Here is a 25,140-nt window from a genome sequence, read left to right on the forward strand (position 1 = left end):
ATCTTTTCTTTTATGTCCTTGAACATAACTCATACAATTGCTTTAAAGTCCTTGTCTGCTAATTCCACTATCCAGGTCATTTTAGGGCTTACTTCTATTGGCTTTTTTTCTTGATTACCAGTCATACTGTTCTGCTTTATTGCTTGTTTCATGTTTCCATCAAATGCTCAGTATTGTAGATAATAGAATGTAGGGACGCTGGTTTATGTCTTCCTTTCAAAAGTGTTAAGTTTTGTTATGACAGGCAGTTAAATTACTGAAGGCTCTTTCTTTTTTTTTTTAACATTTTTTATTGATTTATAATCATTTTACAGTGTTGTGTCAAATTGAAGGCTCTTTCTGATCCTTTTATGCTTGGATTTGTCTTTTGTTAGAGCAGGTACATTTCAACACTGTCCTTTGTTCTAGGGTGTGGCCCTTATCCTATAGGGTATGTTTCTTACTCCTAAAGTGTGACTTTTCTGAGGTCTCTACTAAATGTCTATGGAGATTAGAAAGGCCTTTTAATTCTGGCTAAGATGGGACTCCAGTGTCTCCCAGCACGGCATGACCTCTGGTATCTCCATTTTTCTCGGCCCTATGGCAGCAGCCCACTCCTAGGATTCATGGAGTCTCATCTTGTACATGCTCACTCAAGCCCTTGGCAAGGACCTGTGGAAACGCTCATAGATTTCTGCCCTCTCTCCCCCTGCATAGGATTCTCTCTTTTGGCACCCTGTCTTACAAATGCCAGCCACTTTAGTAGCCTTGAGCCTGGATATCTGCCTCCTCAGCCCAGCCTGCCTCCACTGGATGATTCTCGGCATGTGGTTGGCACTGTCTCCAGGCGGAAAGGCAGGAGCAAATGTGGGGTGATCGTGGGATTCAACACATGTTTCCCTTCCGAAGAACACTGTCCTTCTCTGCATAGCATCTCATTACTCAAGAGAGCCATCTCATTTATTTTGTTCAGTTTTATAGTTGTTTCTAGAAAGAGGGAAAGTCTAGCACCAGTTACTCTGTGTTGGCTGGAAGTGGACATTTCAGTTATTACTGAGTATTAAAAGAGAAAGTGATCTTGGAAAAGTAAAAGACCTGTGGAATTTCATGTTGCACATAAGAACAGTTGCCCTAAGTTGACATGTGGTTAAAAGTATAAGTTCTGGAGCCAGAGAGACTATCATCTGGATGCTGTCATCTGCTGGCGTGTAAACTTGGGCAAGTTATTTAACCTCTCTGGTCCTCAATTTCCCTCATCTTTAAAACGAAGTAGGTAAGTCAATAACAGTATCACCTAAAGAAGATTAAATGGGTTAATCCTTTAAGTGTGCTTGTCATACTCCAACATTCAGTATATATTTTTATCATCATCCATATTTCCTGGAACACTAATGGGAATTTCTGTCTGACTGCATTTTATTTCCCCCAGCTCCCTCCTATCGTAAAAATCTGATCCTAGCTCTGACAAAGCAAGCCATAGCTGACTCTCTTCACTTCCCTGCCCCCATTAAAGTTGATTCTAACCTGCTACCCCCACAACCTTAAATTAACAGCCAAAGGAAAAGCCACCACTCTCTTAAAGCCACCATGCCAGAAGTTCCCTGACAAGCATCCTTCAAAGGGTTACCTACTAAATATGAAGTCCCATCCCTAAAGAAATCAATGCGTTTGTTCTGTCCTGCAGTCTCCGACCTTAGCTCTTTCTATTCCTTTCTCATCACTGCTCAGCCCTTCCACCCCAACTAAAACCTCTGTGAAAGAAGCCTCCAGACACCACAATTCCTTATCTGCTTCTACAGTTGAGGAATCCCCTTACCAATATAGCTACCTGTGAGAAAAAGACGTTGTTGTGACCACCACCTGCTGTTGGTCTTCCCAGCATCCTCTCCCTGGGGAAGCCATTCCTCTTTCCATGGTGATCCTGTTTAGTTCACAAGGTTCTGGTGCAGCTAACTGTGTCCTCATCCCCAGGTGGCCCCAGGGAAGGGCCTTTAACACATACCTGGCCCATCAGAGCCAGGCATCTCCTTGGCCAGAATGATGGGCTCAGGGATGGACATGTGACCCAGGCTGGGCTCCTTAGAAGCCTCTCTGAAATTCTGCCAATATTTTCAGGGTAAAGATTACTTGTTTCCCTTTGGAACTGTGGGTTTTAAACAGGATTTGTGACTGCCAGTGGTAACTGACAGTACCAGCACTTAGTCTGGAGGCCTGACCCCAGAGTCTGTCTCCTTTAACTGCTGTGGTTACATACCTCATAGATCCTGAGACAGAATCTGGAGGGAGCCGTGTAAGCCTTATTAGCTGGAGAGTTCCCTGCACTGTAGGTGCTTGACCCTGCCATTGACATGACTTAGGGGTACAGGCTCTGCTTCCTCAATGTTATGTTCTGAATCTTTCTGTCCCCTCAAAATTCATACTTTGAAGCCTATTGCCCAATATAATTGTATTAAGAAATGGGGCCTTTGTAAGGTGATTAGGTCATGATGGTGAAGCTCTCGTGAATGGGATTAATGCCTTTATAAAAGGGGTCCTAGACAGCTCCCTTGCCCCTTCCACCTTGTGAAGACACAGTGAATGATGCCTTCTACGAACCAGAAAGTAAGCCTGTATCCATCACAGAATCTGCCATCACCTTGACCTTGGATTTTCCAGCCTCCAGACCTGTGACAAATAAATTTCAGTTGTTTATAAGCCACCCAGTCTATGGAATTTTGCTAAGCAGCCCAGATGGACTATGACAACCCACTGCTTAGAGAGCTGCCAGATGGGAGCAGGGCTTCCCTGTCATCTGTCAGGACCACATACAAGCTGCTTATTAATGTGGGGCAGTGGATTATAACTGTGGTGGCCTCAGAGTCACCTGGGAAGCTTCCTCAAAACACATGGGGCTGGGACGTACCAAGACCTCCTGTATCAGAATCTTGTGAGCTGGTGTGACAGACTGTAATTGTTCAGCAAATCTTCACTCTTCCCTTCCTCTGCCTTGTGTGGTCTATGAACTGAATTGTTTCTCCCAAAATTCACATGTTGAAGCCCTAATCAGCAATGTGATCATACCTGGAAATGAGGGCTTTGAGAGGTAATTAGGTTATGAGGGTGGAGCCCTCACGGTGAGATTAGTGCCCTTATAAGAAGAGACACAGGAGGGACCTCCCTGCAACACCAACTGCCGCCTCTCTCGTCTCCACATGAGGACACATCAAGAGGATGGCCCCGTGCAAGCCAGGGAGAGAGCTCTCACCAGGAACTGATAGGGCCACCCCCTTGATCTTGGACTTCCCAGCCTCCAGAACTGTGAGACATCATCCTCTGTAGTTTAGGCCACCCAGTGCACGGTACTGTTATAGCTGCCCAGGCTGACTAAGACATGTGGGGGGCCTAGTCTCTGCCCAGGGATATTAGTTTTTGTCATGTGACTCACTTTGGCCAATGGAATGTGGGTAGAAATGAGACAGTGCAGTTCTGAGTGTAGGCTTTAAGAGGCATTGTATGATTCCATCAGCTTTTCTGACCTTCTTCCCTTTACCATGACAACAACATGCCCTAGATAGAGGCTAATCCATCAGTCTCAGACCCAGAATGAGAAGGCATCTGGAGCGGACTTAAACTCTACCCGTGGTTTGGGGCAGAGCAATAACACCTGACTGTCAGCCAGGAGCTAACCTTATATAAGGCCAGCAAAGCTTAGCAGAGCCAAGAATAAAGATAGCTGACCTATTAGTTAATCACTGGTATTTGGGAAATGTTTGTTACAGTAGCATAAGCTGACTAATACAGGGAATAAGGTGGGAGATTTCCCCTTGGTGACAAAGCTCCTTCATCTCCCTTACTTAGTTGAAGAGGAGTGAGCAGAGGTTTTAGGGCCAGTCCAGATCTGTCTGAATTTTGGGCAGTTTATTAACCTTTTTGAGCCTCAGGTTATTAATCAAAGAAATGGCCTCTCTGGGTTGATGTGACAATTAAATAAGACAGTTTATGTAAAGCCCACAGCTGTGCTGAAGACATGCAAGCCATGTCTGTTCCCTCCCTAAGCATCATGCAGGGGGCAGTGATAAATACTTAAGGAAAGAATGAATGAATGAATGAATCCTTCCAAGTCTGAGTCCTCATTCACTGGAGCCCTCGGAAGTCTGCATGTCCTCCTGTACCTTTCCTCTTCGTCGCTGCTGGTTCCTTCTTCAGCTGCTAACTTATCTTGATGCTCTTCCCCTCTGGGCAGAGTCTGAGAAGGTTCATTCGACTTCAAGCATGGATCCTAAGGCAAAACAGGTACAAGATGAGATTCAGTACAGTTCCCTGAGTCAACCTGTGATTTATTAAATCACAGAGCGGAGAAGAGGAGCCCCCAGCAATCCGGTGTCAGTGCCCGGCTCCCAGGCCTAGGACGGAGGCCTGTGATGACTCAATGCCGAGCACAGTGCCTGGCTTAGGAGCGGTGTCAGCCCTTGTCCCTGGACTCTGTTTTCCAGTCTGCCAAGCATGTCACACAGCTGGCAAAACTAAAGCACGGAGAGAGGAAGTAGCTTATCCAGGGTTCCCATCAGTGAATAGCAGAAATGAAGTGCAGTCAGGGAACCTGACCCTGGGGCTAGTGTGGGGACAGAGGACAGGGCCAGCAACAGTCACTGGTCCACATGTATGAGCAACTGGTATTGTTATTATACCCATTTTACATGTGGCACTGCTCTGTCTCATCACACAGGATCTGAAAACATGGAACCTGGCCAGAGGTGTTGAGAAGTGGGATGTGGTGGGAGGACAATATGGAAACCCTGAGTTAATAATGAGGTTTGGAATTTTCTCTCAATTGAATTTGTTCATTATTATTTCCCCTTTCCACAGAGACTAAAATGTGAAAAAGACTTTCTTATTTTGATTTTTCTACTTGGTATAGCAACCACTGTCCAAGGAAAACAGTATAATAAGACAGGCTAGGAACAGATTTCTTTGTTGAGAAATCTCATTATATAATAATAAATCACAACCTAGCTTTTCGACTAACTGCTTGCATGGCCTACAGCCAGTCTCTTTTCTGGACCTGAGCCACATCAGCTGTAAAGCAAAGGGGTTGGTTCCATCTGTGGTTTTTAAACCATGTTCCAGAGACCCTGGGAGATGTCTGAGGGGCCCTTGGCAGTGGAAGAGGGCAGAGCTGAGGCTGGAGGATGGGGCCTTGGGCTCCAGTCCCCCTTAACCTGGAATAAAAACTGCTTTGGTTGCCTTCCCAGTACTCAAATGTCTATTAAAGGCCACCAATGTCAAGGCCAATGATGACCTCCATGTGGCCAAACCCAGTGGTCACTCCTTGGGCCTCAGCTGAATGGACCTCCCTGCAGAACTGGAAACCTCTGATCACTCCTTCCTGCATGCAGCCCCTTCTCGTGGGTTTCTTCCTCCGCTAAAGCTTCCTCCTCTCCTGCCCCAGACCTCAGTCCTTGGACTTCTCCTTTGTCCTGGGCCATGGGCATGTTTGGCTCTATGATAAAAGATGCCGGACTCTCCCGCAGGTCACCTGTACCATCAAAGTTGGAGCCTCGTTGGCCTCAGAAACCGACACTGTTCAAGTGCAGCCTCATGGGCTGCATTCATCCTTGGTCTTTCTCGTTCCCCGTTTGTCCTTCTCTCCTTCTGACTGCCAGCCAGCTCTGCTTTAGGCCCACTTTAAACCCCACACCAGATTCAGGAGCAATAGCTGAACATAAAGTATTTAAGTGGCTCCCACAACTATGCCAGGTCATTTCCTAAAATGAACGCCTTATTCCATATCACTTCTACTTATCTGTTTCTCCAAACTGATGCGTCCTTTAATCTCCAGACCCCGCTGATGCTTGAAAGCCCTACTGAACTGTCCCTTCCTCCAAGAAGCCGTCACAGTCTCTTTTGCTGCAATTGTACTCTTTCTTCTTGAAGTTCCCACAACAGTTATTTTGGTACCATAATTTGTTCACAGATACTTATCGGTCATTTACTACATGCCAGGCACTGTTCCAGGGACACAGCAAGAAACCAGACAGACAGAAGTTTTCCTGCTTTATATTAATTACAGGAGTGTTCTCTCTCTCCCTTCCTGGAACAGAAATGAAGGTGAAAGTAATCCCAGATGTAGTGTTCAAAGTCCTACAGCCAGTAACTGAGAACGCTCAGCATGGCCATCTTCCATTGTCTGAACTGCCTCTTCAGTGTTTGTAACTGGACACTGCAGTCCGGCTGGTTGACACGTGCTAGCTGCAGGGCCCAGTGAGTTTGGCTCACTGCTGTGCACGTTCAGAAATGGTGCCACTGCCCAGCCTATAACCTTCACATGGATCCAAGGCTAAAAGGTCCACCTCTGCCTTGTACTTTCAGGTATTTGGGGCATTAAAGTGTCTTGGAGATCTCCAATTCTTATAAAGTCCAGAAGTAAAGATCATAGTCTAAACAGAAGAGCTTTGTGAGACACAGGTTATAAACACACATTCTGTATAATGTGGGGGGAAACTGCACAGTGAATGTGGAAGAACCACCAAAAATCAGAATAATGTAATACTACAGCATAAATATACACATGATAATCAAAGTTAATTAGGTCCAGGTTTCAAAAGGAAAATTTAGAGTTACAGGGAAATTTTGGTAAATAGAAAGCACAAACTATGTTGGCCAAAACAATCCTAATGGTACCAGCAATCACAGTAAACAAGAAGAAGTGACTTAGTTCCACATGGATATCCCCATCCTGGTAAAGGGAATCATTCCCTAGAACCCTCTAATAATGAACCTGTAGGCACCGAACAACAGAGACTGAAAACATAAGGCAAAATATTCAGAAATGTAGGGAGAAAAGGGGAAATTTATAACTATAATGGGGGATTGTAATAAACACCTCTCAGAGACACAACTCAGGTACACAAAATGAGCTAGGATGTGGAAGATCTGAACAAGATTACTGAGCTAAACTTAACAGCTCAAAAAGAATACTTATCACTGCTAACATTTATATGATGCTTAGTGTGTGCCAGGCCCTCAAGTCTATAACGTGGGTATCATCCCATTTTAAAGATGATGAAACTGAGGAGGAGTTATGCAGGAGAGGGTCTGTAACTTACCCAAGGTCATAGTGGTCATATCACAGAACCAGAATTCAAATCTATATACTCTAACAACCAAACCGAGAATATATGCTTTTTCTCTATCACACAGGAAACATTTTTAAGAACTGACCCCACAGCAGGCTACAAAGAGATCTCAGCACAGACCATACTACCTAATGACAATGCAATAAAATTAGAAAACAATAAGAAAGAAGGTTTAAAAAAATGAGATAAACTTCAAAACACTGGGATACTGATCAAGACATACACTTAGAGGACATTTACAGCCTTAAATGTATTTATTAGAGAACAGTCAAGAAGTTATAAAAAGAATAACATAAAAAAACCCAAAGTAAGTAGAAGGAAAGAGTTATGAAAGACAAAATTAATGACAGGAAAAAAAAAAATAGATCTGACCAATACATCTGAAAGCTGGCTTTTTGAAAAGACACATCAAACTACGGGGTAAGACTGAGCAAGGCAAAAGGGAGAAGGAACTTAAAGCAACATGAATAATAGACAAAAATCTCATGACAGTTATGGAGATGAAAAAGAATTTCAAACGTGCTCTGAGTCACTGTGCAGACCGTGAAAGAGAGTGTGCAGGATGTAATTTCTGGGCCACCTTATCGACCACTGATACAGTTAAAGGCATCCTGGGCAGGAGTCCAGAAACAGGAGAGGATGTAAATGCTTAAAAAGGCTGATGATGCACTGGATGACTACAGCGGCCCCTAGCCACACACGGCACTTGTCTATTTCCACACTTAACTCATGGATGCCTGAGACCCAGGGAGGAGGGCAGGAAAGGCACCACCGTCCCCATGTTCCAGATGGAGATCTAAGATCAGAGAAGTCCAGTGACTTGTCTCAGGTCACACAGCCACTGGAGAGCAGCACAGGACCAGACCCCGGGTTGTCCCACTCCCATCCGTGTCACTTCTTGTGACTGCACCGGCACTCGGCTGTGCTGTGTTGGCACAATCGCCAGCTGCCAATGTCAAGTCCTAACTGGGTGAGTTAAAATCAGGTTGTACAAACATGCTGCTGAGAAAGATCTGCAAAACAGACACTCAAAGTCAACTGGAGAGATGAAGGCTGCTTCCCAAATCAACAGGGAGGTGAACTCCATTATCCTTTCTGTTTCTGTTCACTTGTTTCCAGCCCCACAAGAGCCTCCTTCTCAGAAAAGGACGTGTGCTCTCTCCTAGCCCGCGAGTAACTGAAGGACCCTAGTGTTCTTCTAAATCATCCTCTGACTTTGGAAGGCGTTCCTCATCTAACCTTGTCACTATCAGGCTCAAATGGTACACTCGGTTCCATGCATTCAGCCGTCATGTCAGGTATCAGTTTATGCACAAGGAGGTGCGCACAGCTGCCGCATGCAGGTGCTCCAGGTGCTGGAAGGATAAAGATTAACAAGATATAGTACTTGATTTCAACAAACTAATGGTTCAGCGGTGGGGACCAAGAGACCATATACATGGAAAAAATATTCCTCCTTCACCCTCTACCTTGTGTACGTGATGTCTTAGGCCAAAGTACATCATTTAAAAGGAGCTAGGGTGCCATCTAAATATTTCACAAATGGACTGAACTGTGGAAATGAACAGCTGGCTGAAAGAGGACCTTCAAGCTCGCCAATACTCATTTCTCTGAATTCCAAGTGGAGCTGACTCTCCAGTGGCCCCTCTTCTGCTTACCTGCTTGGGGCCCCAGGGAGCTCCTCCCAGGGCCAACCCTGAGCCACTCTGGGTGTATCCTGAGTCAGTCGTCCCTAATTCACCCTCTTGCATCTCCCTCCAGGCATCTGCTCCGGTTCTGCCCAGGGCTCTGTCTCCAGTGCTAAAGTGTGCGCAGAAGAACAAGTCGTTCTGTCTCTCCCCCAACCATCCGCTGCAAGAGCCTCCTCCCAACTCCTTGCCAACAAATGGCTGGTTATTTTAAACCCGTGTTCTCATTAGGTCTTCATCTTTCACCTTCTAGGCAGTGAACATCTTCTGGACTGTTTCTATTTTAAAGGAACACCCACGCCCAGGAAATCTCCTCGAAGGAAATATTGAAAGTCATTCTCAAGTTCTCTTGACAATCTTTGAAAAGTAGCATCATGTACATCTTAAAATAGAACACCTAATGCAATGGGGTTTTCTGCGATGATTACAGGGGACTGTAATGGACACTATAAAGACACCTTACATTTATAGACTCCTTAACAGTTTTGGAAAGTGTCTTTGTGTGCTTTCTTCCGTTCATTACCACAGGTCTCTGGGGTGTGGAGGGCGGGGGTTATCACAGCCACTTTACTAACCAGAAGCCATACAGAATCGTGCTTTGGGCCCTGGTGCTGCTCTTTGGGCCTCAGTTTCCCTAACTGTAAGACAAGGATAATAATAACACTTGCCTCACAGGGTTATTCTGTGACTGTGCAAAGCACTACATTCTTGGTCCAGAGTCTGTGTCTGCCACTAGGAGTAATGAGAGCACTGAGCTCAGAGAGGTTTTTGGAATTGTCTGGGGTCAAGCTGGGGTGGAATCCATGTCCTAACCCTGAGACCAGAGCTGTCACACTGCCCTGCGCCTTCATCCTGGGCTCCAGCAGGTCTCAGCCCGATTCTTAGCCAGGAATTTCTCCATGGACTGGGTCTCCAGGGCAACCTGCCCAGTTCCATGTCAGATGGAAGCAGACCCCTCAACTCGGATCAGAGGGTACGTCACAGTTGTCTAAGGGCTTAGTGATCATCTGCCTGCTGACACCCTGGGCTTCACCTGACCCTCCAGGTGTGATGTGGGGGGACAGCTGCCCAGCAAACCACACAGGGCCTCCCTGAGTGTGCAGGGGACACTTCTCAGGCCCGGGAGACCCCTGGAGCCGTGCCTCCACTCCCTCCCTACCGGCCCCAGGGATTCCATCTGGGACCTTTCACTGTGCTCACTGCCCCCCACCCCCACCCCATCCACCCCTTCTGATGAAGTCACGTCCAGCCAAGTACCCAGGCAGAGGGCACTCCTGGGTGCAAGCTTCCTGCACCTCCCTGGGCACAGGCCCTGCTGTCCCACACTGACTGCACAAGCCTCTTCCTGCCATTAGTGTAGCACTGATCACACTGGGTTATTAAGTCAGTAAATACTTATTTCCCTCCTTTGAAACAGAGCTCCCCAAGGACCAGGACTGGGCCTCGTGCACCCTGGCTCCCAGCCCCATGCCCTGCATAGTGACAGCACTCGTAAACACTTGTGGAGGCAAAATGACTTGAATAATAATGACCACAAATGACTCTCCTTTTTCTTTTGGAGACCATGCAGGCAGGGGATCTAGGAAAACTTCACCCCTTCTCTGCCCCCCACTTCACTGGGACCCGGGCACCAGAATCTTCCAGGAAAAAAGTTTCCTTTAGAATTACCAAGGCTGAATGGTTTTCTGGAAACCAATGACTAAAACTGGGACTCTGGAAGAATCAAGGAGACCAGACACGAGAGACCAGGACAAAAGGCTCAGCAAAGCCCCAGCTGTCTCTGGCAGGGACGGAGCCCCACCCAGGTCTGGCCACCCTCCCTCCGCACACGCTGGGAGTGGGGTGAAAAGTCTGGCCTTATTATTTATATCTCTTTTGACTCACTGCAGTGCTTTGGCAGAACAGCTAAGAGCCTAAACTAAAACTCCTGAGTCTCCAACTAACTTAAATTGTACAGCCCCAGTCGAACAAGAACATCTTTGGGGAAGTAGGTGTTTTGCACCGTTTGCTGGCGTCCCTGTCCCCTCACCCCTGCCCCCCCATCAGCCACAGACCGGTCCAGCGCTGCCAACCTTCTTCTGCGTTACCTCCACCCTTGCGGTGTCCCGTGTGGTCGCAGGCATGCCTGCGTGCAGGTGCTGCCTGGGCATTCAAACACCAACTCCGCAGGAAAACTATTTCTGTTTCTGACATCATGCAATGAATGTTAACTGAGCGCCTTTGTTTTGGGTTAAACTGTGCCCCCAAGAAGAGACGGTGAAGTCTCCCCAGGACCTATGAATGTGATCTTCTTCTTCGGAAATTGGGCTTTTGCAGATGTAATTACTTAAGATGAGGTCACACTGGATTAGAGTGAGTCCTAAATCCAATGAGTGTTGTGTCCCTATAAGAAGGCCGTGTGGAGACCCAGAGGCACACTGTGGGGGAGGCCAGGCGGTGACACAGGCAGGCTGGAGTGATACGGCGACAAGTCAGGGAACGCCGAGGATGACCACCAACCACCAGAAGCTGGAGAGAGGGTGGAGTCACCAGGAGGAACCCACCCTGCTTCGGATGATACTTTGATTTTGGACTTCCAGCCTCCAAAACTGTGAGACAATACATTTCTGTGCTTTAAGCCCCAAGGGTGTGGTGCTTCACTGTGGCACCCTTGGAAAATAACACAGCCTGGCACGAGCCTGACGGAGAGACAAACAGGAACTAGTTTCTGCCCTGGAGCCGCACCCTGAAAGGGCAGCATCACTAGGGAGGGCCCGCGGGAGAGTTACCGGTGTCGTGGATGCGATGTGGATGTGGAGGGAGGCGGCAACGGGGCATTATTATTACTGTTATGCGTCGTGCTGGGCAGAACCAAAGACCCCCCACCCCAGTCCGGTGCCTCTTTATCTGCCAGCCAGGCTGCTCTCACAGAGGGAGAGAAGATTCATCTTTAACAAGCCTTGTTCTTTTCCAAACCACGCAAATAATGACTCAGAACTCTATTTTATTCGTGGTTTTTGCTGATTGATTTGGTAATGATTTTTTTTTTCAGGCATTTTGGCGGCTCTTGAGGACTGAAATGAAAGGGCTCATTAATGCCAGCGTGTGTCCCTGTGGACACCAAAGTGCTGAAAAGGAGAAGAAAAATAGCCTTCGTTAAAGCAGAGACAGCTGGAGGTTACCTGGGTGTCCAAAATGCTGCAGTGCTGGCAGTCCACTTCTGGGGGCCTGTCATCGCCTCTCGGGGGACATACCTTATTCTGTTGGATAAATTCTTCCAGCCTTAAAACCTAAAACAAGAATAAAGATGCTCAGCAATGAAACAAAGTCCTCTCTCCCGGTTGTGGTCATTAATCTGGGAGCCCTTTCCCCTAAATCAATCAGTTCTGGGGACAGTGCCCCACTAGACAAATTCCAGACGTGCTTCTAGAGAGGCCATTTCTAAGTGGCTAGCTGCTTAGTCCTTCCAGAAGAAAATGAGCCTGTCAGGTTTACAATATTCCACACTTTATTCTCTTTAAATCATTCATGTCCATATATCTAGACAAGAGCTGCAGCATGGGTTCCATTGGTTCTCATAACGTTCCTGGAAGGCCACCCTATTTCTTTTTTACATAGTCGGTAAAGAAGAAAAATAATATTTAAGAATTACACATGCAATATGAGAGAAGAGTGGCTAAAGGTGCTATTAAATTGTAAAGCCTTAATGATGATGATGATGATTAACCGACTAATTGTAGCCTGTCAGTTACACAGGCCGGCTTCCCTGCTCCAGACCTGGAGAAGGACAAGACCCATAACCATAAAGGAAATGCGGATGTTACTGAAATTAATGCCCCTGGGGCACCATGCTTGGTGTGAGGGGGCAAGGGGAAGGGAGGGAGTGAGAGCAAGATAATGGTAAGATAATAAAATGTGGTCCCTGCCTTCAAGGAGTTGTCATTTACGGAGAAGACAGATGGATGCTGACACTCACAGTAACATTCAGTAGACAGACATACAACATAATAAAAGTACCATTAATGGCACAGACCTAAGCATTTCACAGTGTGAAGTCTTCTAATCCTCTCAACAACTACCGTGAGGTTGGTACTACTGCAGAGAATTTACAGCAATAAACTCTGGCCAGGGACGTCCAGGGCAGTGTTAAGGGCACTGAAGGATGAACAAGAGTCTGCTGGTGGCAAGTTCCTCTCCCCAGTAACACTGCCCACAGCTCTTTTAAACTTTGACCTTGGTCTCTGGGCAGCTCTGGGCAGATAGGCCTAAGAAGCAAACCCCTCAGTTCAGCTGGTCTACACCCGTTCGCGACCCTGCTCTTGTCTGCCTCCACCGTGGAGGCCTGATGGCTAAGTCCTTGCTTTCCCAGGCTGGCCACGCGGCACAAATATTACCAGTAGGAGTAGGCGTCAGCTGGGGGCCTCTTCAGATGCTTTTGCTTTCCGGATGAAGTGGGCAGGCCTGGCCATCACTGCCTCTCCCCGTTTCCTGCTTTACATTTGGACATGACAGCTGGAGCCGGGACAGCCTTTGTCACAGCCTGGGGGGATCTGAGCTGACTTCCCCCAGGCACAGTGCCAGGGGCCTATGACATTTTCAGGGACCATGAAAATGTTTTCATTCCTTCCAAAATCAGAATAAAAAAAAAGCAGCCTGGCTATATTCATCTTTATGGCAGTGCAGTCATAAAATATAATTAAAAAAGACTTTTCGATAAAGGAAAGAGCCCAGGAAACCGATAACACGCGGCGGGGGTTGGGGTGGGGAGAAGGCGGAACCAAGAAGGCTGCAGGTTTTCCAGGCCTGATATCATTTAGCCACAGAACTGACGCCAGCAGCCTCTGCCTCCCTCTTTCATGTTCGACATTAAGCGCCTCTGTTAAGCCTCTACAAATCAGGTTCTCTGTTACCTACAGCTGAATTTATACCCCCAAGACAGCCGTCTTGCCAGGCCGAAGTCTTTTTCTTTCAGGATGCTGAACAGAAGGAGATCAGGGCAGTTTCCCAACCTTCCTGGCATCTCAGTTAATCAGAAACTTCCAGGGCCCAGAACCATCACTCCTGAGCACGGTGTTCATTCGGGACTTACCTCAAGCAGCGAATTCTGGAGCTTCACGCTCAGGGCCGCTTTCTCTTCTTCCAGCTGCTTTATTTCATTTTCTGATTTCTTCTTCACTTCTTCCAGCTGTGTTTCTACTTCCTGAATGATGATGAGAAGAGTTAACCACACAAGCCTCGAAAACACGGGCACGGCATACCCTGCCTTGTTCCCAAAGGGGCTCAAAGACGCTCGCAAGAGTCATCAACTACTATAGAAAAGCATAAATTAGAAACACATGAGAAAGTGCAAATGAAACAGATGCTACATTCACAGCACAAAGTTGAATATATACTGGGGGTGGGGGGCAGGGTAGACCCCTGGCTTTAAGTTTCGTAGCATCAAATAAGAAAAGGGAATGAATGCTCACTGCTGACACAATTCTCAGTGTTACATAACTCAAAAGGCCAACTACCTTCTCAGATGCACAGAAATGTCAAAAGCAGGAGGAAATTTCTCCTGGGGTCTTCTCAACAGCATCCTTACTTTAGTCAACGTGAATGGAATAAATGACAAACTAAAAGGCTGGAGGGAAGAACTAAGGGAGATGCGTGGGGTGAGGTAGGAGGAACAGGTAGGAGTCCGACGCGTGCGGCCTCGTAAACCACGTTAGTGAGCTTGAAGTCCCCTGTGAAGATGACAGGGGGCCTCTGGAGAGTTTGAAGCCAATGTGAGTTTTCAGATGATCCCCCTGGAATGGAGATTGGATTAGATGAAATGACGAGACAGGAGGCAGGGAGAACAACTGGGGGATGATCACACAGTCCACCAAGAAACGGCAGGTGACCGAGTGAGCGTGGAACCACCAGGACAGAGAGAAGCGGCGGTATTCCAGGGCCACTGAAGAAGGATGGCTGACCCCTGAACAATGCAGGTTGGAGCTGTGCACGTCCACTGACACGTGGATATTTTTCAATAGTAAACACAACAGTCCTACACAGTCCATGGTTGGTTGAACCCGCGGATGTGGAGGAACTGCAGATACAGAGAGACAAAGATAAATTATAACTTGGGTTAATTCCCACGTTGTTCAAGGGTCAACTGTAGAATGAGTGGACTTTATAGCCGACTGAATGTGAGGGATGAGAGAGAAGTCATGGATTTCTGGGCTTCTGACTTGAGCATCTAAAGAGGTGCTGCTGCTGATCATCTGGATGACACCTTTACACCTACCGCAGGGCCAACCCCAGGCCAGGCCAGTGGCCCTGGGGTGGCCCTTAGCATAGTCCCTGGGGTAGGTCATTTAAAGAAGAAAAAAGGATGTGATTAGACTGTAAGGGTCACATGATGTGGACACAGCACATCAGTCAATCTGTGATCTCTTTTTGCAGGGCTGGTTGTTTTGCAAGGTTCATTTCCTAAAGACAATATATAAATCACCCTCTTGTTCAAAACAGGCTGAGATAACTTAAACAACCATCAGAAATAAGGGCTTTCCCTCAGCAAAAATTCCAATTTTTTTTTTTTACTTCATTATTTGGCTCCTCATTCACCAAAGCTTTTATTGAACAAAAGTTCTGTTTAACGTGCTTGCTGGTGCAGGGACTTGCTAACTCTGCCAAGGCATGTTCAGCGTAACAGCACAATTAGATCCCCTGCGAGGGAGATGCTTAGCACAAAGCAGTGGCTACTTCTAATTTCACGCAGCCCAGTTTCCTAGGGTCCCTATCATCCATCACAGCTTCAGCTGTTGCCTTGACAAATGGACCTAAAGGGAAAAAAAAATTCCCCACAGATGGAAATAAATGATTTCAGCCGTGATCTTTGGCATCGGTGAGCTACATTTTAGGTGCAGAATCATGTGGTTTGCTGTCAGGAAACACAGTTCTGGGTCACCTGGAGAACACAGATTAAAAGGAACCATGTCCACCTCTAGCTCATTCCAAAGTGACCTTGAGGATTTCAACAGGAAGCTTTCACATTCTCTTCCTAAATCAGGTGAAGAGAAAAAACAACTACAGAGACAAGAACATGAGGGAAAGAAGGAGACTGATGATTTCGCATACATACGTTGCTGCCTCCCCTACAGGGAATGGGGCTTCTGGGGCCAGTCATTCACAGGATTCACAGAGAACTTTCATAAGCTCTGTTCTCACCCTGCTCTGACAGTACCCAGGGAAAAGGGCTTTACTGCATCCACCTCACATGGAGCAAATCCAATGGTCGGTAAGAGGCAAAAGCAGGACTCCCATCCTTTTTCTGCTTTCTTATCTAGACTGTCCACAGTTACTGTCAATTTAAGAAAGAAAGGAGCCACTGTGATTGGGAACAACAAACGAGCAACCTCAGAAAATTACCAAGCAGAGACTTCAGCTGGCATTTTAAAGGAAAACATGTTAACTTTTTTTAAGAAGAAAAATGACTATTTGGTCATTTATAAAATTACTATTTATAGTAAAGTTCATGGTGCAAAGCCACACATTTCACTCAGGGTCAACCATTAGCAATCATACTAACACCCAAACTAACCAATACATGGGGCATTAGACCCCAGGAAGGGCCACGTTTCAGTAGCAGGGCTTAACTGGCTGTCATTTTTAATTTTTAATTCATTTTTTATTGAAGTATAGTTAAACTGGCATCTTAAAGTTTAAAAATAAGTCTGGGAAATGGTAAATTTTATGTTGTGTGTATTTAATCACAACAAAAAAAAAAAAGTCTGGAAAATCTGAAGCTGATAACAAGTAATTTAACTGCTTGCCAAAGCAAAATTCAGTACTCATTAAAGAACAGCAAAATCCAGACTTTCAAGAAGTTAATACTCTTCATGTCCAGAATTCAATCAAAAAATTACTAAATAAGCAAAGAAACAGGAAAAGGCAATTCATAACCAAGAGAAAAATCATTCAACAGAAAAAGACCCTAAAGTGACAGATAAGAATATTGAGAGAAATTTTAAATATGCTCAAGAATTTAAAGAAAAACATGAACATAAAGAAGAGAAAAAGGGAAACCCCAAAGAAATTCCATTTTATTATTCAAGCTGAAAAATATAATATCTGAAATGCAAAAAAAGTACCAAATGGATTTTTAAAAAGATTGGATGAGACAGAAAAGGAGGTGAGTAAATTTGAAAATACAGCAATAGAAACTGTCCAAACCAGGTATCATGACCATAAAAACACTAGAATGTCTATATTTTTATCAAAGTAGACTTTAGGACAAGGAATATTTCATAGGAGAAGAAGACTTAAAATAAATGAACATAGCCTCTGTAACTTGTAGGACAACATCAGAAGGGGGAGGCGGAAGAGATAATGACCTTAAATTTTTAAAGCTGCCTGAAAACTATACCCACAGATCCAAGGTGTCCAATGAATACCAAGCAGAAAAACAAAGAAAATCACTCCATGGCATATTATAATCAACTTGTGGAAGCCAGCGATTAAAGAGGAAATCTTAAAAGCAGTCAGAAAACAAAAAGCCGCACTATGCACAAGGGAGAAAAGGTAAGAACAACTATCAATTTGTTGTTTGAAGAAAATACAAACCAAAAAAAAAAAAAATTGTTGAACAGCATCTTTAAAGTGCAGAAAGAAAAATAAGTGTTAACCTAGAATTCTGTATCCGGCAAAATAATCTTCAAAAATCAAGGCAAAACAAAAGGCGTTTTCAGACATAAAAACTGAGAGAATTTGCCGTGAGCCGACCGACACTACAAGGAACATTAAAGGAAGTTCTTCAGGCCAAAAGAAAATGATACCAGATGGGTGCTTGACTCTACCAAAGGAACAAAGAGGGTAGAAACAGTAAGTGGGAAAACATAAAAGACTTCAGTTTTCTCATTTAAAATTTTTCTCTAAAAGATAATTGACTTTTAAGGAAATAGAAAATCAATGTACTATAGACTTTACAACATGTGTAAAGTAAAACATATGACAGTAATTGCACAAAAGTTGGGAAGGGGTCATTAAAATGTTGCTGTAAGGTTTCTACAGTGAAGTAATTATACATGTGTATACACATATATATGAAGTAATATTATTGGATGGCAGACAATGATAAAGACACACGTTATAAATCCTATAGCAACCAGTAGCACACCACCCCAAAAGAAGGACAGCTAAAAACTCATTAGAGGAGATAAAAAAGAAAATACCAAAAAAAAATTCAATTAATCAAAAATAATCAGAAAAAAGAGGCAAAAAGAAAGGCAACAGATGTGACAAATAGAAAAAACAGCAAGCAATATGGTAGACTTAATGATAATTACATTAAATGTAAATGGTCTAATTGACCCTCAAAAGTCAGATTCCCAAACTGAATAAAAGGGGAAGACAGCAATACTACACAGGCACTTTGAATAGAAAGACACAGGTAGGTTAAAAGCAAAAGGATGGATTAAACCAGACAGCAACACTAACCAAAAAAATGACAGAATGTCTGTATTTTTACTAAAGTAGACTTCAGGACAAGGAATATTTCATAAACGTCATGCTTGCCACCGAGAATCGGAAGTGATACAAATGAGAACCCTAAGCGAAACAGCAGTGTCTGGCACGGCTCAGTGGGCACTCAGTACACCCTTCCACGCTCTCCCGAGGAATCAATGTGGGAAAGTGCTAATCACAGGGTGTGTCCTCTGCTCTGCCAAGATTAAGTGGTAACATCATCTAATCCCTTGGACAGGGAGGCAGATAGGACTTTTGGGTCACCTCCAGCTCATTTCCTGCAATGTCTTCCTCAGGTTAAGGTGGCATTCAGGATACACAAAGTACTTACACTCAAGGGCCCAAGGAACAGTGCGCTCTTAACTCTAGACTGGTATCTATTTTTAGTCCATAAACACTAGGTTTTGGGCTTCTTTAAGGTTTTCCCTTCCTCTAATCCACATGGCTTAATTTGTATAATTTATATCCTCAGTTTGTAGAAATGACCATAAGTTTTAAAAAGAAAAAAAAAGGTGGAAACAATTTATTAATTTTCCCAAATGGATCCATGCCCATGATTAAAGCTGAAATGGAATTTCTACACTGAGAGTCAGGCTTGGCTGGCAGTTACCAGGGCAACGTGTAGCTCCGGGAGAGCTATGCTCCTCCCACTGACTGTGGCTCAGGATGGAAAGAGGGTTCAGCTGTGTGCGGACTGGATTTGTGCAAAAAAACCCAGTCACTGCTCCTGGGGAGGAAAACGTTTCCCACTCAGTGCAGGCGTGGGAAACCACAGGCTCTGAGTCAGGCTGGCAGGTGTTAATACCAGCTCTACCACTCACTGCCTGTGAGCAGATGCATAAAATCTCTGAGCCTCAGTTTTCTCATCTCTGAAATGGGACTGTGAACACTCATTTTGTAATACTGTTGGGAGGACTGAATGTGTTTATAATAATACAGTGCTTTATGAAGTAGAGCAGGCACTAAATAATATTATCACACATGATGTCATCCAGTGCACATGGTAACTAGTCATAGCCACCGTTTATCAAACTCCTACATGGTGAGCACTGAACTAAAAGTTTATATATAAAACCATATTTAACTTACATAACTGAGACAGGAGGGAAGGGGCAGGGCACAGCTATTACAGGAATGACTCAGCAATTAGCACCAAGATGGTGGAAGTCAACTCCCAACAGACCTTGAGGCCTAAGACAGCGGGAGATTTGACTCCCAGTAGACCTTGAGCTTCATTATACACTCATTGCAATATATTAGCATGTCAAATGGCACTCCCACAGGCACCATGGCAGTTCTGAGGCTGTCATAAAAGGTCAAAAAGTGGGTGGTGGTTCAACTCCTGGGAAAGCCAGCCCCTTCCCCAACAGAGTTGGAGTAATCCTCCCACTTGTTCGCCTATGAAGCTACCAAGCCCATAAAAACTAGCAACCTCTGACACCTCACAGTCACTCTCCCTTCTGAGTGAGATGGACCACACCCTGTCTATGGAGTGTGTATCTACTTTTACTTTAAACTAAACACCCCCACACCTTGTGGCCTCTCTGGCCTTCTGAGACGGCCTATGCTCAGTCTATGGAGTGTGCATCTCCCTGAATAAATCTACCTTTACACAACTTGTGGCTCACTCTTGATTTCTTTCCTGCACGAAGCCAAGGACCCTCACTTGGTGGGGCGTGTCCCAGGGACTCATCTGAGACCTGTGACATAGCCATCCTCTCACGCCCCCGTTTCCTGTATCATAACAAGCCCTCGAGTATTTATCTTTATTTTCAACATCAGGTTTCAGAGAGGTTAAGTGACCTGTCCGTGGTCACAAAGCCAGTGAAAGAGTCAGGACTTGGACCCAGGACTAGTCTGGGTCTTTCATGAGTTCATTTATTTTTCTACCATGTATTTATTAAGTACCTACTACTCTTCACCACCACACACTGCATTCCTCTGTGATAGATTATTATCTTTTTGTGTATATCTTTTTGAGTGAAAACTCAAAGCTGTTAATGTAAGTTCTTGAATTAGAAAGAGGCCTTCTTGTAATAATTAAAGCACCACCTATGCTCACAGTAATAGTGATTTATTTCACTCTTTTCCTAAAACATCCATATGCCTGTGCTGTTTTCCTCAGCAAACAGGAGAGCTGAGGCTTTGCGTCTCTTCTCAGCAGAAAGCACCCCCTTTGGTGGGAAGTCGAACAGCACACAGAGGCTGAGAACCTCCACTCCCACCGCCCGCCCGCTGATTAATTAATTACCTGCGGCTATGGTGTCTGTCCCGCCCCAGGCACTACCTTACGCTTTGTCTTTTCACACGGATCACCTGGCTTAATCCTCGCAGCTCCTCTGTGAAGTGCTAGTATCACCATCTGTTTCATAAGTGAGGAGGCTGGGGCCCGCGCAGCCTCCCTGTGAGGAGCCCAGGTTCCGGAACTTGCTGTGGTCACAAAGCTAGAGGGTGGCAGGGCTGGGGTTTGAATCCAGGCAGTCTGCCAGGCCTGAGGGTTTGCTTCATGTTATTTCCCTCTGTTTTTGCCGAGGAAAGGATTTGAATTCCCCTAAGTTAAGCGCTCATATGACAATGCTACTCCAGGTTAATGACTCTAGGCCCTATTGTCTTGGGCTGAGGGTTGCCCCCTCTCCTCCAAGAGACCCTAAACTCTCTCTGGTCAAAGAACTAGCTGAGATCTGTACAGGGCAGGAGGTCGGTCAATGTACGAGGCAGGAAAGAAGAAACAAAAGAGGAAAGGTGGGAGGCAGAGGAAAGGCAAAACAAATGTCAGTCAACAAACAGCATCTCTGCAAGGAGATCTCACCTTCTGCAGCCTCTTCCTTTCAGCCTCCACTGACGAGCGGACTGATTTGATTTCCACCGTGTGGTTCTTCACCAAGTCCTCCAGTCTCTTCACCAGCTGGTCTTTGAGATGTTTCTTCTCCTCTTCTGTCTGATGTTTGATTTTACGAAGGTCTTCTTCGTACTGCTGCTTCATATATTCCGTCTCAATATCCACCTCCTTCTTGGTCTATAAAAAGAGAGAGGGCTCGTAAAATCACCCGGGTGGGGCGAGGAGCCAGGAGTCACCATTTCTCTTTTGTGTAACTTCTACGATGTTGATACACTAATTTTAAAGCATGTATCACAAGGTATAATGAAGTTTATCAAACTACATGTTTGATATTTGTAAGAGACTTCACTTTATCCACCATTAGAGAAGGGCTTTTTGGAAGAGTGTATCTATTGTCATAGGATCAGATGCTCCAGGACCATACTGTGGTGGTTTATAAAGAATGCTTTGTTTTGACTGGGGAACATAAAGCAGGAATCCTAAACAAGTTTCCAGTTTCCCAGGAGCCGACGATAAGGAATTGGGAGAATTCTGCTACGTTTGTCTCCTAGTTTCAAATGACTACAGTTGGCAGGCTGTTGACGCATCCACCCCTGAAACTACGGGACCAGCTGCTTCCAAGTGGACCAGTCGTGGTTGTAGACTGGCCTCCTTCCAGCGGAGCCTCCTGTGGCTTCTCCACCCCCAGGGCTGCGTCAGACACTACCTGTGCATATGTGCCTCCTTTTGTGCACGGACACTCATTGGCAAAGTTCTGATCCTGCTGAGGATGAAGACTGCGGGCTTCCAAATCATTCTCCTTCCCTAGGGCTTCACTCTCTGAAACTTGCTCCGTTTTCATGTCATCTGCAAGCACAAGTTTCAACATCATCTGGAATGCCCTTGGCCTTGGCCTCCTGCCCCAGGCCTCTGCAGTCGGGTCATCATTCTGCTGTTCAGCTGTTTTGCCCACGACTCCCCTATGTAATCCCTGCTCCATGGCCTTCTGGCCTCAGGCATGGTCAAGGTGGTGATTGGCCCAAGTAGCATCTTCAGTTCAAACAGTTGCCTGCTTTCCCTTCTTAATCTAGTCATGGTCACATTTTTTTGATTGTGCTTTCCACAGGGTGTTCCTGGATATATGTACATTGAAAGAGTTTAAATTCAAAGGAATTCAAAGTACAAGACAAAAATAAATGCAACTAGAACTGCTCAGTTTCTCCCCATATTCCCTGAGTACTCATGCCCTACTTTTGAGACCACTGCTCTAGACTCTCCATAACCTCTGCTTCCAACTTGTCCTCCAGATCGTTCCAGCCAGAGGTGATTTATTCTTTCCCAGATACCTCGCTTCCCTGCGTCCTGGGCCGTACCCATGACACCAAAGTGTGCTGTGGGCTGTAACGTCACTGACCCACAAGCTCCCTGGAAGCAGAGCCCGTTTCGTGCTGTGGTATTATCTCCCGGTGTCAAACTGACCACCCTGTACTCTGTATTCAAGAACTTTCTGATGTGGGAGCTTAGTGGAAAGCACTCTGGAGTCACATAATCTTAGATACAAACACCAGCTCTGCCTCCAGACAGTTGGCTGGCCTTCTTGAGTCAGCCACCTAACCTTTCTCAGCCTCATTTTTTTTTCACCTGTAACACAGGATACTGACAAAATTACTGGGAAGACACAATTACACGACCGTGTGAATGATGTTAGAGTATAAGGCGTTGTCTAAGTCTGGGGAGAAGCCAGGGCTGAGAAGCTCAGGCCCTTGGTGGACCAGATGGGGGCCATCTGAGGGCCAGAGATCCTTTTGCAATATGCCTTTTAGATACCTAGCCTGTGGCAGCTCTGGGTGTTGGCTCACCTGTGTCCTGCAGGCACTGGATTCGGCCACCAGGTGGGGCAGATCAAACAGCCCTGCCCTCCATTCTGATCCCTCAGCAGCCTCAAGGCTGCAAGCAGGGACACGTCAACCTGGTGGCCAACCTCTGATGTGTAAGGAGATTAGTCATTCAGGGCATCTCACCTGTTTTCTGTGCAACATGACACTCCTGCAGCATCAGCCTGTCTTTGGCAACAGCCAGCTTCTCCCCCAGTTTTTTGGCAGTGCTTTTCAACTCTGAATTCTCCTGTCGAGCCTCCTTGAGCTGCACATCCAGGTCCTAAACAGACAGAAAGAGCTTCATTTCTCTGATTACGGTTCTGTGGAGAGACATCCTATGCACACAGAATCTACATCAGATCTGAAAACTGGGTCAGTGCACAGTATATGCCCTTAGTCTCTGGAATTCAGTGTCTCAGGGTTCATCAAATCCCTACTCATCCTCTGATTGGCTGTGTGACCTTGGGCAAGTTATTTAACCTTTCTGTAGAGGATTAAATGAGATAAAGTATCTGGGGCAGAAAAAATGCTCAGGGGGTAGGAGGAATATTAGATGCTGCTACTTTTAGAGATGGGCTCTGTGAGTCTGCGGGGCTCACATAACTGACTTGTCAACGGTCTGGCTTTCCACAAAGTCCCAAGGATTTTAGGACGAGCAAGTTCTTAGGAGTGAGTGGGGCCTTTAGAATTCAGATGACCTGAGTTCAAAATCTTTTAGCCATGTGCCCGGCTGGGCCAGTCCTTAAGCATCTCAATTTCAGTTTTATCCTCTCATTTGTAAATTCTAAGTCTCACAGCTCTCTGAGGGCAGCGGTCAAGTCCAGCTAGGTGTCTCTTGCCCACAGCCCTGGCCTGGCACATAGTAGGTGTCCCACAGATACTTGCTGAGTGAATGTAGTTGAACTCAGTGGTGATAATAATGCTCACTCTAGCAGAAGTCAAGTGCTTTGCACAGTGAGTGCCGGACACACAGCAGGTGTTCAGTATTAGGGGCCATGCTCACCACCCCATTTGGAGGCCGGAAGAGGCCCTGCCTTACCTGAATCCTGTCCTTCAGCTTCTGGGCGTACTTCTTCAGGTCGCTGATCTTGCGGCCTCTGTGCTCCAGATCCCCTTCCAGCTTGCGGACCTGGGCCTGCAGGGCCGACTCCTGGACCTGGAAGTTCTTCCGGAGGTCAGTCTCCTTCTCCTGCCACTGCCACAGGGCCTCACTCACCGACTGCTGCATGGCCTGCCGGATGGCCTCGTTCTCCCGCTCGTAGGTGGCCTGCAGCTCCTCGGCCTTGCGGGCGTAGTCCTTGCTCAGCTGCTGGTTCTCCGCCCGGAGCCGCTCCACTTCCAGCAGGACCTCCCGCATCTCGGGGCCGCAGCCCGGCTCTGCCTTGGGGTCGGGGACCTCCTGGGAGAGCCGGCCCCACCGGGGCGCCTCGTGGCCGCTCAGGTGCCGGAGCTTCTTCTCGTAGTCGGCCTTGAGCTCCAGCATCTCCTTGGAGAGGCTGAGGACCCGCTCTGCATGCTCGGCCTCCACCCTCAGCTCCCTCTCTTTGGTCTCCAGCCTGCACGTGGCCGACTGGGCCAGCGCCTCCTGTGTCAGCCTCTTCTGCAGCTCCAGGGCGCTCTCCAGGGCCTGGATGCGCTGGAGCAGGGCCTCCTGCCCCGCGTGGCCCTGGTCCTGCAGGAGCCTGGCCTCGGTCTCGGCCACCGCGTCCCGCAGCTCCTCCTGGTGGGCTTCGCGCAGCGCCTCCATGCTGGCCTCAGCCTCATCCTGGCGGGTGTTCAGGGCATAGATCACCTGCAGGAAAATGCACAGAAGCCCTTTAGCGTGAGGAATGCGGGTGTGGGGGTGAGGGGCCATGTGACCAGAGATGTCTGTGATCGTGACGGTCACTCAGGCTGACCCCCACGAGCCGCACCTGAGAAGAGGATTTGTGTGGAAGTGATTTATCAGCACCTGTCCCCAGGAGAAACCTGTAAGGGTGCAGGGAAGTGAGACAGGGAAGTGATGGAAGCAAAGCGAGCGTGACACTGCCTGAAGGCCCACAGACGGTGTCTGCGGGAGTGCTGTGGGCACCAGCGAAGGGTTTAAACACCTGGGACACAAAAAGAACCCCTTGAAAACAAAACACAACAAAGCACTAGAAGACAGAACTCAGCAGTACATAAAAAGGATTATACACCCTGACCAAGTGGGATTT

The 25,140-nt window shown here is 46.4% G+C and overlaps 1 protein-coding gene across 3 annotated transcripts in view; it reads right to left on the reverse strand.

The window, feature by feature from the left end:
- FAM184B (family with sequence similarity 184 member B) overlaps positions 1–25,140 on the reverse strand; it is a 101,679-nt gene that overhangs the window by 22,655 nt on the left and 53,884 nt on the right. For all 3 annotated transcript variants that reach the window (XM_032494644.1, XM_006192839.3, XM_032494649.1), the window contains exons 2-8: positions 23,985–24,737; positions 23,090–23,225; positions 21,796–21,935; positions 21,060–21,266; positions 13,851–13,961; positions 11,944–12,051; positions 4,131–4,237 (exon numbers count right to left, since the gene is read on the reverse strand). In XM_032494644.1, coding sequence (XP_032350535.1) covers positions 4,131–4,237; positions 11,944–12,051; positions 13,851–13,961; positions 21,060–21,266; positions 21,796–21,935; positions 23,090–23,225; positions 23,985–24,737 — 1,562 coding nt within the window. The remainder of the gene's footprint in view (positions 1–4,130; positions 4,238–11,943; positions 12,052–13,850; positions 13,962–21,059; positions 21,267–21,795; positions 21,936–23,089; positions 23,226–23,984; positions 24,738–25,140) is intronic.

The sequence above is a fragment of the Camelus ferus genome, chromosome 2, assembly GCF_009834535.1.
Source record: "Camelus ferus isolate YT-003-E chromosome 2, BCGSAC_Cfer_1.0, whole genome shotgun sequence".
Taxonomy (NCBI): domain Eukaryota; kingdom Metazoa; phylum Chordata; class Mammalia; order Artiodactyla; family Camelidae; genus Camelus; species Camelus ferus.